Source organism: Cryptomeria japonica, chromosome 2 (genome assembly GCF_030272615.1).
Source record: "Cryptomeria japonica chromosome 2, Sugi_1.0, whole genome shotgun sequence".
Taxonomy (NCBI): Eukaryota; Viridiplantae; Streptophyta; class Pinopsida; order Cupressales; family Cupressaceae; genus Cryptomeria; species Cryptomeria japonica.
In genome coordinates, this window is record NC_081406.1 from 500,676,576 (window position 1) to 500,690,688 (window position 14,113).

Sequence of the window (14,113 nt, forward strand, 5' to 3'; positions counted from 1 at the left end):
CTTCATATGCTCTAAAGGAAGAGGAATCGACAATGTTGCAGGAGTATATTGAGAACAATCAGTTGCAGCAGCAAGTCATTGAACATGAGGAGTGTGAAGGTAAAGAGGACAATGTCCTCTCATTTGACAATCTTCCTTTCTTTATTGATTATGAGGAGAAGGATATGTCTACACCTCCCTCGGTGGTAGCTATGGAGCAACATGCTAGTCTTGAGGAGGGCACAAGGGGTAATGTTTTTACTACAGATTGCATGATGGATAGATCGTGCTATGAACCTGAGGTTGTTGCTTTCTGTTGCCAAGAGGAGGAAACAAAAACAAAGAGACAATCGAAAGATTTTAGTTCTTCTTTTGAGGTGTCTCATAAACCTGAGATTTGTGCTAATGAGTTGGATATCAACACATGTGATTATGATGTATGTTGGTTCTCTCTTGTCCCTGAAAGTGATGATGTTGAATATGAGGTCTTCATTCAAGGTGAAGATGTTTCTTTTGGAATTAGGGATGATGTGCCTGAGCTTGAATGTTTCACTTAGGACCAACATGCCAAGTTTGATGACGTTGAGCAACATCATGTTGGTCATGTCGACAATCTTTTGGTTGCTCAACTTGACAATATACCCGAGCTTCAAAGTTTCCAATTTGATGTCTGAAGAGCCCCCTTGTGTAGGCCAGGACAAAGATATGGTATACTTTTCATCACAATATACGCTTTCTCTTTTGCAAGTAGTAGTTCTTTTGATGCTAACCGACTTCCAAAAAACTCCCCCCTTGCTACTATGTGTATTCTTCATGCATCTCCGAATGCCTCAAGTGGCTATTTTCTATGGCTTCCCTATGGTGGCAAAGTGAATGACGAAGTGTTCTTTCACCACATGAGTAGTATGTGTGCTCTAATGCATGCATACAAGAGATTTCAACCATTACAACTAGATGGTGAATGTAACAATGGTATGAGGGGGATTGGCTCCTTCAAAAGGTTCCTCTTTGATAGAGGCAAAAGCATCGGTTGCCTCTTATTGTAACAATGTAAATATTAGTTAGGTTTCTTGTTTTCCAAGAAGTGGACGAGCACAGGTTGTTCCCCTTCAGAATGGTTGATCTTGATCCTTTGCAAGTTATAGAGGAGAGATTTTTCTTTTTTCTTGTAGTTGTGACTCTATGCCCAATGGATTACACAGGCCACTAATCTATATACCTAGAAGGCAAGCATCCCACAGAGGTCACCAAAAATGTTGTCATTTTATGACACCCTTGGTCCATCAGTGAGAACTGATCAGAGATATGTTCTATGGACCACAATTGCCTTAGTTGATCAAGGAGAAAAGAAATGGAATTATGAAGTATGAAGTGTTGTCTTGTCGGAAGTTCCTTTCCCAAGCCTTCTCTTCCTCTCTCTTTCCCATAACTCTGGAACCCCGAGGTTTCGAAGTTCCCTTCCTTGGTCTCTTGTTCTCTTTCCCCAGAACTCCGGAACCCCGAACTTCCCAAGTTGCTAAGTCTTGCCAACTTCGGTGACCCAGGTCTCTAAAGTTACCCCAACTACGGTGACCCAGGTCTCTGAAGTTCCCCCAACTTCAGTGACCTAGGTCTTCGAAGTTCCTAGGTCTTCTCTTCCTCAACTCCGGAACCCCGAAGTTCCCAGGTTCCCAAGTCTTGCCAACTTCGGTCACCTAGGTCTCCGAAGTTCCCCCAACTATGGTGACCCAGGTCTCCAAAGTTCCTAGGTCTTCTCTTCCTCAACCTTAGAACTACGGAACCTTGAAGTTCCTAGGTTCCCAAGTCTTGCCAACTTCGATGACCCAGGTATCCGAAGTTCCCCCAACTACGGTGTCCTAGGTCTTCAAAGTTTCCCCAACTTCGGTGACCCAGGTCTCCGAAGTTTCTAAGTCTTCAACCCTAGAACTCTCGAAGTTCCCAAGTTCCCAAGTTCCTTATTATTCTACCCCAGAACTCCGAAACCCCCAGGTTCCCAAGTTCCTTATCCTTCTACCTCGAAACTCTGGAACCCCCAGGTTCCCAAGTTCCTAAGTCTTCAACCCTGGAACTCTAGAACCCTTAGGTTCCCAAGTTCCTAAGTCTTCCCAACTTCGGTGACCCAGGTCTCTGAAGTCTTCCAAACTCCTTCTGGCTAGTGACACTTCCCGATGGCGTGATCGACACTCAAGGCTTTAAATGCTCTAACAATTTTGGTGACTTATGCACTTTCATTTTTGGAGCTACAATGGTGCATTTAATGTTTTTGGCAGGATTTCCATCAAGGGAGGTATGGGGCCATGCTTGTTTTGGTGACTTATGTCATGTCTACGTACTCTGACTTTGGAAGGTCAATCAATCCACCCTCCTCATAGTTGCTTTTTGTGGGTATGGTTAGGTTGCTTGCATGTACAAGTCAATTGCATGCAATTCCCTGCACTCCCAGATTGACATACATGGGTCATGATCACTCTTGTAACCATTTTTCTATATAAAGGTTGTTAAGCCTCATTGTAGAGAGTTCTCTCCCTGCTGACTTGAGCTATTCTATGCTCTCCCACTTCTCTTTTATTTATCTTGCATTTATGCAACTGTAAGTTTGGCCTTTGGTCTTTGAATGAATTGGAATTACATTATTGTCTTCCTTCAACTTATGCATGCTATGTATGTTTCCTTACCTTCATCATAGGTGTATGTTTTGTGGCTCTTCTCGCCATATATGATGTGTTAACTTGTTTTCTTTTTAGTGTGGCTCGTGGGAATCCTTCTCCCCTCTTGACACTTAGCAAATTCTAACCTCCATACATGCATTTGGGTCACTCATGCAACTGAAGTTTGTGCATCTCTTAGGTATTTCAGTTGATTCCTTGTGCCATTTCAAGTGGGGAGGGGAACAATCTCTTATCTTGGTGCATCACCTCCTTTGATTTTAAGAATTTCTCTCTTCCCTTTACCTCTGCAAGTTGTTAGGATAGGCTTAGGAGTAAATTTTGAAGTGTTGAGTTGGTTCAACACCTGCACCTGGACTGAAAAGGAAGCCGACCTTCTCTAGAGATTCGACCCCTTGCGCAAGGTCTGACACTTCGGGGTTGTTTCCATGTTTCACAAGGTTGCTGAGTTGATGGCTCAGCAAGGGTGCGAGATTTTGTGATAACAGTTATCTTACTATTTCAGACTACCATACTTAGGACAATATATTATATTTGTTCCTTGGTCATCATAGGTGTGCATGAAGCTTTCTAGAAGCGATGGGTGCATACAAACATGGTTTGATCAACGGTGGGTCGTTCTTGACGGAAGAGAAGGTTGTCTTAGATTTTCCCTTACTACTAGGGATTGTAATCAATCCATTTAAAAAGTTGTCATCAATTAGTTTTACTATTCAACTCTAGCATAAATTGTGGTGGGGAATCAGACCTGCATAACTCACCATTGTCATTAAGAGTGTTTTAAGGTTGTTGAGTTGATATGGCACTATTTTGAGTCATTGTGAGGTGTCTAAAAGCATGACGAGTGGTGAATAGTGATGATTTCATGGCTGAAAAGGCCTCCTAAAGGTGAATGACAATTTTATAGTAGCTCCCATGCTTTGTTTCAAACTTAAATAATCAACTACTTCATCATCTTTGAGGTATTTTTTCAAGAGGTGATACCTTATGTGTGTCAATCTACCATAATGGCAACTTATCATTGATTTTCCATCAAGAAACTGTTACAATAGCTGAATGAATGCACATTTCCTTATATCAATTGTGTAACAACAATGAACCATCATTCACAAATTTATGTTATTACTCTACTTGCCAAGATTTTTTTAGAGTTTAGGCATCAAGTTAAACTCTATCAAGAGAGTGTTGAAAGGTATTTCAATGTAGCTTGTAGTGAGGTGTTTCCAAGAGTTGCTTACTACTAATATTAGATTTTCTCCAATAGTGTTTAACAATATAAGAGTGTTTTAGACTTTAACCAACACTCATCTTTACAAGGTATTCTACTTAATTATTTCCTAGATTGTTACAACAATCTTATTCATTATCAACACCTTATATCAACTTATATTAGGAGACACACTTTATATCTGAGGTTTGTAACTACACAAGCTATTTTTGTAATACCGTAGATGGTAGTACCACCAATGGTTTGTTCCTTTCTCTTTGATGTATTTGCTCACCCCACAAAACAAGTGGATGCATTGAATTTGCTCACTCCATTGAACAAGTGGAAGTATTGTATTTACTCATCCCACTGAATAAGTTAAAAGTGTTGTATTTTCTCATCACTAAAGTAAGAGGAAGATTTGTAACTGCACACCCTACTGAATAAGCAAAGAAATGCACTTTCTTTTTAATTCTTTCACATCACTCAATTGAAGTGAGATTGGTCAACTTGCTCCCTGGTGTGTTTCCTTCTAAGTTATTGCTTCCTAGATAGTTGTGTGGTCCTGTACACCATATGCTCTCACATTGCCCATATTGGGAACTGGTTGATAAAAAGTTATACAAACATTGCATTGTATCTTATTTTTAGTTGAAAACCTTCAAAATAAATAAATTTGGGGGGGCTTATTACAAATAAAAGACAATCCTTACCATAAAGTTGGATCATGCCTCAATAGGTTTGCATTCATTCGGTTCCATGAATAAAAGATGGAAATGAATATCTTCAGAGTTGCTAAGGGGTAGCATTGAGTATATAACATCTCATTAAACTTGATCATGTTTCCATAGTTTCAAATTCATTCTTTACCTTCACATTACAATACTTTCATGAATAGAATACAAAGTCAACATCTTCACAATTGAAGGGGTGGTATTTTTAGCATAAATGAGCTTTTTTGATAGTGCATATGGCCTCCAATTGTTAAGACCATTCATTTAGTTCCTTGTAGGTGATAATGTATTGGGATGTACAAATTGATTGCACTTTAAATACTATAATATTGCAAAGAAAAAATATAAGTTTTTGTGTTGTAGGAAGTAGTTGGAGCATAAGATCACAGAAGTCAGAGAAAATTTCTCTATTCTTCCAAACCTTCTTAGACAATCCTTTGAACTCATGAAGAAAAAATAAGTTTGTCCACTCATTAGATGTCTTGGATTTGTGTCTCTTCTAGATGCATTAATATAAGAGTAAGATTTAATACTACTTTCCAATATTGCAAAATGAGTAGCCCATGTACAATTATAACTCATTGTGGAAACCAAGATAAAAGATAATTACTTGTCAAAGTCTTGACAAATGATACCAATGGTATTTGCAAGGCCCAAGAGTTACACTATACACCCCACAAACTAAGAGATAGATATCTTAATTAATTCATAAGTTATGTTGAATACACAATAAAAATGAAATAGGTACGTATACAATTTCCATTGCATGTTCAATTGAGACAAGATAACAAGAGAAGATCTCAAAAAATCAATTAGCATAGAAATTCAATGTTGTGTTATTCTCCTAAGTCATATCTCAAAAGGGATAATATGGCATTGAGAATGTATATAGATGACAAAATTGTGTTTGGATTGACAAGTTGTTTCCATGGAAACCAAGAGAATATGTATTCTTATTACATAATACACACATACACATATAGGCACACACACACACATAATGTGTGCTATGCGCATGTGTAACCAAACCCTTTAAGCTAAAGAATATCATCATGGGAGACTAAAAATAATAACTTCAAGCCCAATAAGATGTTAATCCTCACATTGAAAACATCAATGGAAACTGATGAATAATTGAAGTTTAAAATGTAAATAACAAAGAACAAATATAAGTAAACAAATTGAATTGAAAAATTAAAAACATCTTTTAAACCAAATGACAAATTTTACAAAACCTGTCATTCCTCGAGCATAAAGCTCTCTTACAGACTTAAGTGAATCTTCGTTACCCCAAAGTGGTTAAATAGCAAAAGTAATGCTACCTATATGGTTCACATCAAATGGCTATTTCAGATTCTATTAACTGATTTTGCCATTTTAAAGATGTTAAATATATGATTGAAAGCTCTAGAAAACATTGAAAGACAAATTAACTGTTACACATCCTGCCGAGTTTCCATTCAAGAGAAAGGCCAGGCTGCCACTTGCGTAAAAGGATGAGGTTAGATTCAAAGTACAAAGTGGATTTTGGTAGAATAGCTGACCCTTCAACCTTGGCACAGGGCAAAAATGAAATACGAATGTTTGTTTCAAATGGGCTTTTTAATAATCAACATGTATGAATATTAAATTTTAATTAATAGCATAAAAATTACATCTGGGAAAGAAAAACTACAGGATGCATAATGCACATACACAATATAAAAATGATTTGGGAGTAGGTAGTCTAAATGAGCTATTTGAGGAGGCAAGGCTTCACAAAACTGCCGGCTTCTCGGTCAAGATTCACAACAGGAGAGTCAGATCAAAAAAGAACTTGAAAATTGTTAGGCTTTGACTCTTGGTCCCTTAGACAGCTAGTCTCATGGACGTTATTAAAATTCCTTCATTCATTCATTCAAGCACAAGCTCTTCATCATCAGGTCCATTCTGTCATTAAGGGTTCCTGCCCTCAACCTATTGTGTAAGACCTCCACATTGAATCTTCTTTTGCATCAAGGGTCCCTACCCTCGATTATTGTGCAAGGCCTCCACATTGAATCTTCTTTCTTTTGCCGTAGAGCAACAAATTGCAAAGCCTCACTACGAACTTGATAGAGGTAGCATGCCCATGGATAGTTGCCTGGGGCATTCCATACTGGAACGTCTTCAAATACAGTCTCTTCTACAAGATCTGAATTCACACAGAAAATATTATTTGATTCTGGTTCCATATATCCTGCTACAGAAACACAGCCAACTGATGTGTACCCTTCCGGGGCTCTTGGAACCCAAATGGATACTGGTCTTATAAATTCATTGATGCAGTTTCTCCAGACCTGTTAAATACACACTTGATATTCAAATTGCATTTGTGAAATACTAAAAACTAGAGTAACTAAAAATTATGCAGGCATCAGTGAAAATAATGCGTGGCAGTCATTGTTTCCAGATATTCTTGTGATGAATACTAGAAAAACACCACCTTACCAGATCAAAACCTGTAGGCAAAGCAAATGCTTTCTTGTTGTATCGGTAAACGACATTAACTGTTGGTGGGTGTTTCCCAACACGAGCAATATCCCCAATTGAGATAAATCTGGGAAAAGCATAATAGAGATTGAAAGTGATTTATGTTGCTGCAGCTGCTGAAAATCTAAACAAAAAACTTGTTCTAGATATTTTTAAGGAACTATAAAAACTGAAGTGATTGCATCCTTTGCCAAAGACCAAAATAAAAACAAAATTGAAGTACTAGACTAAAATAACAAAATTACCCCTCTGGACATACTGGACGCCAAATACTGCAGCATTGTTTATCTTGGTCATCCTATAATACCCAAAAGATAAAAACTGTCATAACTCTCACAAATCTAACTCATGCATTTCAATTTCATAATATCAACAAAATGTAATCAATTACAGTGAAAACTTAAGAAATTAATATGATTCTAAAAATTGACTAAAATGGTCCTGATTATCATGCATATAAACACCGAGTTGATTTACACTACAATTCAAATAAAAATCATAGCTTTAGAAATCATCCAAATACTGATTGCAACAAAGATACTCTACTTCTCTTCGATTATTTTGAAATGGATTATGGTTACATTTAGAGTGATTAAAGAAAAGCATTTCAAACTATATTGAAGAAATTCAAACAACTGATAGAATCTGTTGATCATTTTGCACTTTCAAGTCTGCTTTTGTTGCCTAACAAAAGATATTCGTCTGACTTCAAGAATAAAATTGAGTATTGAAAAGGATGTCAGTCAACTACAAAAATGATGAAGAATATCTGGAAACTTAACAAAAATCAACGTGGTTTGAAAATGGACATCCACAGCTATGAATGAAATTATAAAATTTTGGGGCTATTTTTATTATTATTGAAAATTTCAAATATCGTTCATGCAAGCAACTCACTACAAATAAGACCAATTGTCAGCTCTTTATAAGCTTAATGAGACCAATACTAAGGTCATTATATGAATTAAGAAGACCAATCTTAGCTCCTTTGGAGCATTGACATTAAATAACAACTTATGTATCCATCAGAGAAGCCAACAAAGAAATACCAAGAGTCAACACTGAAATCCACATTAGATTTTATGTCCACACTAGAAACCAACAATGTTAAACCAAGAGTCACAACTTAAGATTCCACATTAGATTTCCCTTTGGGGATTTGAATTTCGGTCTCCACAATGAGAATCCAACATTTTAACCAATTATATTCGACCCCTTGGACAGTTTTGTTGGGATTGTTTTCAAGATAACCCTAATGATGCATGTATTACTAAAAAAAGAAAGAGATTTGAGTGGATGGAAAGATATCAAATAACATTCTATACCCTTACAAAGCATTGGAGAAGCCTGTCACAACTTTAGTAGAACAAAGTAAAACATCCAGCTCCCTGTGTCTTACAAGATATCACAATATAACACTGAGAAGTAGGAGTTAATGGGTTACAGAAAAAGCGAAACATGGACAGACATCAGAAAACAGGAGAACATGAATCCATCCCCACATCAATAGAGACATGTAGAACTGCAGCCTGATTATGGAAGATGAAATAGTTGATCTTTGATGTGACAGTTTGTCTTTTAGCAGTTGCATCAAGTAGAAAAGGTCAGTTTTGGCCTCTTACCTCATAAGTAGGCTGTCGTCCCTCCAGGGAAGGGGAGGAGGAAGCATGCGTGGTGAGGTTGTTGATGCCTGGGGGATCCAGTATTTGTGTCATAAAGTGTCAATTTAGTTGTTGGCACTGAAATTGATGCTGAGTTGAGCAAACCACAACTAAGTAGTAAGTAGTATGTAGTCAAATGTTGATTATGGCCTTGGAATTAAAATCGCTCTCTGGTATCATTCATTTTACACAAAAACAGAATGAAATTTTTATAGGAGAATTTTTTTTTGAAAATGATAAAAGTGAAGACATCCAAAAGTAGAAAATAAACAGTGGGGCACACAGATTCCCCAATTTTAATAAGCTGTTACCAAGAGGTCATGCAATCAAATAATGTGAACATGGGCTTAATGGCAGCAATTCTGAAATTGAGATGTAAAATCAACCAATATCCATTACTAAGTTCCTTGCCCAAAGGATAGTTAACTAGCAACAAGCAATAACAATGGTCCTTATTGTCTGATGATTCAAACAAAAGTCATCTATAAACCAAATAAAGAAAACATAATAACTGACTCTCCGTTTTGAGAATAATCTATCATAATGGCAAAGCAAGTCTCAAGCATTGAATTGCAAAGCAACAAGCAAATCACTCAATCAAATTGATTTCTTGTCAAGATGATCTTTAATATAAAATCTGATATAAATTCCATGACAATAGGCTTGCAGATGACAGAGGTAGAACTGGCACTAATAAAGATACAAAAAGCATGCATAAATAATCTAACTAGACATTAAATAGCATTATAAATGAGATAACTGTTAGGTCAATAATGCACAAAGAGTGCTTTCAGCAAGAACAAAGTCCTTATCAGTACTAAAAAATATATGACAAAGTACATCCATATGACACATTTATTGACCAATGCATAACTAGAAGAACTAAATCATGCTAATGGATAAAATAATTAGAACGGCTATATCCATCCCCCATGGTGTATGCAAACTAGAGGAAATTCATGTGGAAAGGAAACATAATAACTTAAGAAAACCACAGAGCATGGATTTATAAATGGATTGTTCACAAAGTATCCCTTCTATAGCAGAAGCAAGGAAAAGTGAATAAGCATTCCCTGCCAGCATTGAAATACATTACTCAAGTGTTACCTCTGTGCATCTTCCCTTCAGTATTGTTCCATAGAGACTAGACAAGCTAGGAGGAATGAAAGCAGCTATGTGAAACACTGATGCTTATAAAAAGCAGTTGGAAAAAGAAAATAAATTAAGTACCCTTGGGAGACATCTTCAAGCTTTTGGTAACAATGTAGAAGAGTGAATGAGAGAAAGAAATTATGTTGAATGTTCACAGATGAGTCAATGGTGAGAAGAGGTATATCTGACTCTGAAGTATGACTTGCAATCATAAAAGAAAAGGAGAAGCTAAACTATCTCCTATTCCACAAAGCAATATAAATAAATTCAAATTGCCATTAGTAGTTGGTGGTCTTGGATTTCCGTCAGTTTTTTATACATCATAATTGAAAACTCTATTGTAGTTCTTCAAGTTTCATTTTCCAACAAAAAAAGACCCATCAATCTGGTTTCTGACCTTAAAAATGGGAATTTTTTCTGAGACAAATGTACTTTAAAGATGTACTTGTATGAGTAACAATCTAGCCGATAATAGAACTCCAGACAAGAGAAGCATGCCCAAACACATAATGCAGTAAATTCATACCTGAGTATGTTGTGTTAAATAAATTATTACATACCAGTTGGGGACAAAGAAAACACCGGAATCTTGAATCCTGGTCACTGTTCCAAATGTTTTGGAAACTAATACTATGCACTCTGAACTTGTCATCTTGGGTATATTTGGAACCAAGCTGTAATGAGATTCTCTGGTTCGACAAATCACTTATGTCGCTAGCTTTATGTTGAGAACTTGCCTCTGCTTCTCTGTCCATGATGTCAACAGATTTTTGATCTGAAATTCCTATTGTTTTTACTTGTGGTAAGTAAGTTGAATGTCCTTGATCACCTAGCATCTGTTACCAAAAAATTACATTGTGAGCTAAAAAAGCATATCACATTCCTATCCATTAGCATACTCTATCCATCTATCTATCTATATAACACCATTTCTTCAAGAAAGTTTATGCATTGCATAATCTCTCTTGCATGCTCAGTACAAGCTGGGGTCAAAGGAGTTAGACAGAAAAAACTTAGAGAAAATTAATATAGAGGAAGCACACATGCATTATGATTAAGAACACCAGGGAAGGAGCAAGCGAGAGGCCTCTACCTTGTATTATTTACTACAAATGAAGAAACACTAAAGCAAAAGGGAGTGAACACATTGGGAGCTAACAACTACAGATGGACACTAGAAAATGACAGGGAACTGTGCCATGTCATTTTTATCAAATGTCGAATTTAGAACCATTTATTTATTAACGTATATTGAATGGAACAAAAGGAAAAGGAACCATATAAAAGAATCAAAGCTATAAAATGTGTAGTAGAAATTAGAACCCTCCAAAATCGGGGTAGGCAAAAAATTACTGTCATAAAAGAAAACTGTAATAGGAATTTCTTAAGGATCCAACCACTGTCGTATGACAAATCACATGGTAAGATCGACCAAAAGGAGAGAACAACTATTGTAACACGGAATCTATACAATGTGTACTAGACCATTCCAATATAGAGATGGGCACATGCTACAGCAGAAAGTATCGTGCAAGTTAATATGAATTAAAACTATGATGTCTCAAATATCAAATCATTTGTTAATGCCGTGCCAGATTTACTGTACCATCTATCAGCAGTAAATTCTTTACCCTAAATTTAATGGTATCACAAGGTGTTTGAAGTTTCAGTCCCTGTCCGTGTGTAGTACTTTTATGAAATCTCCAGTGTGCAATGTTCATCACCAAAGATAATTGAAGGGTCTTATTTTCTTTTTGACCCAACTACACCTTGCTATTATTTTCTTAGCAAAGGATGCCTAATTATAACAATAGATTCACAGAATATCAGGTTCAGATAAAAAGGCACATAAACCTCACCTGGAAACCAGAGAGTCTTTTGAGTGATTGATTTTTCTTCCAGAGACACTCTACGAACGAATAGATCATTGTTGCTTGACTTATCCATTCCTCTTCATTTTCTCCCAATGATTTTATAACTCTGACAAAGCATTTATACTTTTCAAACCTTTTTAGGTGAAAAATCAGATGAGCAGGCTTCTGGTAGCTTCCCATTGCTACTTCCAAGGCTAGCAACTCTTCCCATGGAATATCCCATAGTATTTTGCATGGTATTGTAAGCATTTTAGTTGGTGATGGGCACTGTAAACATAGGAACAAACAGTTTTATAAGTGCCTTAACTTGCCACGACAATATTTCAAAATGATGCAGTCTAAAAGGCTAAGCTCCACCGACTAACCTGCACCATCAGGATACGCATATTTGTGACCAACAGAATCCGGTGATTTGATACCTCAAAATGTTCCTCGTATAAATCTGACCATGCAAATTTTGAAGGTTCCATGAAAATATTTGTACATCCAAAATGTCTCCTTTCTTCTGCAAGGTATAGAACCATCTGCAAAGTCAAAAACATACAAATCAATGTTCTCTGTAAAAGACAGATTTGGAAACTTAACTTTTTAATAGTGCTCAGCAATACAGAAGAAACTGGTGGAACTCATCCATCAATATGTCCAGATAATTTGAAGATCAATAAAGCACTACTATGTGAATGAAAAAACATTGCCATTGATGACATGATTTGTTGGTGTTTGGATGGTGCTGTTTCAGTGCCCTCCTGGTTTCAAGCCCTTTTGCAGGGCTGGTGGGTTTGTGGGCCACTTTGCTTGTGCACATTGATTGTTGATTGTTAGGGGATGGGCCCCTGTTTGTGTTCCCACCCGCTGGGCCTGGCTAATGTCAATAATTCAGGTTGAGGGCGCATTCAAGCCTCAATTTACAGAGAAAAAATATACGAAACACATTAATTTTCAGGTTAAAGCATAAAGTAACATGCCCTAATTTCTTGAAGAGATTCAAGCCTGATAACAAGTACAAAACTGATGAAGTTATTGAATTGGGCTGTCAAACTTTTGAGGATAGATGATCAAAATAATAAAATATTGATTTTTTTAACAGCTTTCCTAAAAGATTGTTGATTTCAATAAATCCACTCATGTTTATTAATATTTAAAAGCTATCTTTTTATTGCCATACAAATGTGTACGATATCCTATAGTGAGTCAAATAACCAGACTAAACCTACATTTGGCATCTGCATCCAAACAAACTTGGACTGGACTACACAACACTGAGAATGACACAAGATTTCTGAAATCAATAATCACGGTATCACTGTCATTAATGTTTAAATCATATTGGTATCCTCAGAATTGTTACAATTGACAATTTACAAAACCTGCACAAATATTCCACAGATATTCTTGTGCATAAATAGATTAAATATAAATACAATAATCTGCAGGAAAGTAAAAATTCCCAAGTAAAAAGTGAAAACGAAAATGACCTGCCCAGATGCTGCCCTTTCATTATATTCTTCAAGAATTCCACTACCCCGGATGGCACGTGGGATCCTGATCCTATTTGAAACAGATTTCTTTTCAAATACCTGAAAACATGTTGTACAACTTGCACCAATACCATGCACAGTCAAGGAAACAAAGTCCAAGACTCCACTCGCAGGCTGAACAATAATACCCAAGAATGCTCTCCCGAGACCATGTAAAAAACCAATAACACCATGTTCTCTTGCACTATCCAAAGGTTTGGTCAACACTCCAGAGAAACCAAATGCCACACCCTGTGCTAAAGCCTCAGTGCCTTGTAAAATGCCATCACCAACTCCTGTAATTTTCCTTGATGAATCCTATAAAAATTCCATTAAAAATGCCATATAAGGACAGTGAATACGTTCATATTTCTCAAACGAAAATCCTTGGAATTTTCATCAATTTAAATATAATTTTCAAGTTCACCTGTTTTATACGTAGCTGAAGGAATTGTCCATCTGTGGAAAGTTTGGCTAGTCCTTTACTCAGAGATGCCAAAGTTGAGCTTGTCATACCAAGTAAATCTACTCCAAAAAGCAAATGCAGGGGATTATGTATCAAATCTCTCCAAATCTGGTGGGTAATTGATGGTAAGACAGAACTTTTTCTCATGAACATGTGTCTGTGAACAACTTTCCTAAGATGGATCTGAGAAGCAAAGAGTTGTAATGATCAGGAACAATACTTCAAATGCTGACTTGTTTTTTTTCCATTTAACATGGAGAGTTAAATCAATCAATCTAAGAGCACAACTATTGATCCATAAATTCAATCAGAATTATTCATATGTGGAAGGTGAATTGAGATGTTG

General features: G+C 36.5%; 1 protein-coding gene across 2 annotated transcripts in view; it reads right to left on the reverse strand.

Annotated features, from left to right (window-relative positions):
* Positions 1-5,767: 5,767 nt before the first annotated feature.
* The window catches only part of LOC131078906 (uncharacterized), a 336,457-nt gene continuing 328,111 nt past the window's right edge, over positions 5,768-14,113 (reverse strand). Inside the window, exons 58-65 of one of the 2 annotated variants that reach the window (XM_058016735.2) lie at positions 13,729-13,950; positions 13,260-13,619; positions 12,150-12,308; positions 11,770-12,051; positions 10,471-10,746; positions 7,343-7,395; positions 7,056-7,164; positions 5,768-6,904 (exon numbers count right to left, since the gene is read on the reverse strand). In XM_058016735.2, coding sequence (XP_057872718.2) covers positions 6,581-6,904; positions 7,056-7,164; positions 7,343-7,395; positions 10,471-10,746; positions 11,770-12,051; positions 12,150-12,308; positions 13,260-13,619; positions 13,729-13,950 — 1,785 coding nt within the window. In that variant the 3' untranslated portion in view covers positions 5,768-6,580. Of the gene's footprint in view, positions 6,905-7,055; positions 7,165-7,342; positions 7,396-10,470; positions 10,747-11,769; positions 12,052-12,149; positions 12,309-13,259; positions 13,620-13,728; positions 13,951-14,113 lie in introns of those variants that run through there. The other variant, XM_058016736.2, reaches the window with a different exon arrangement.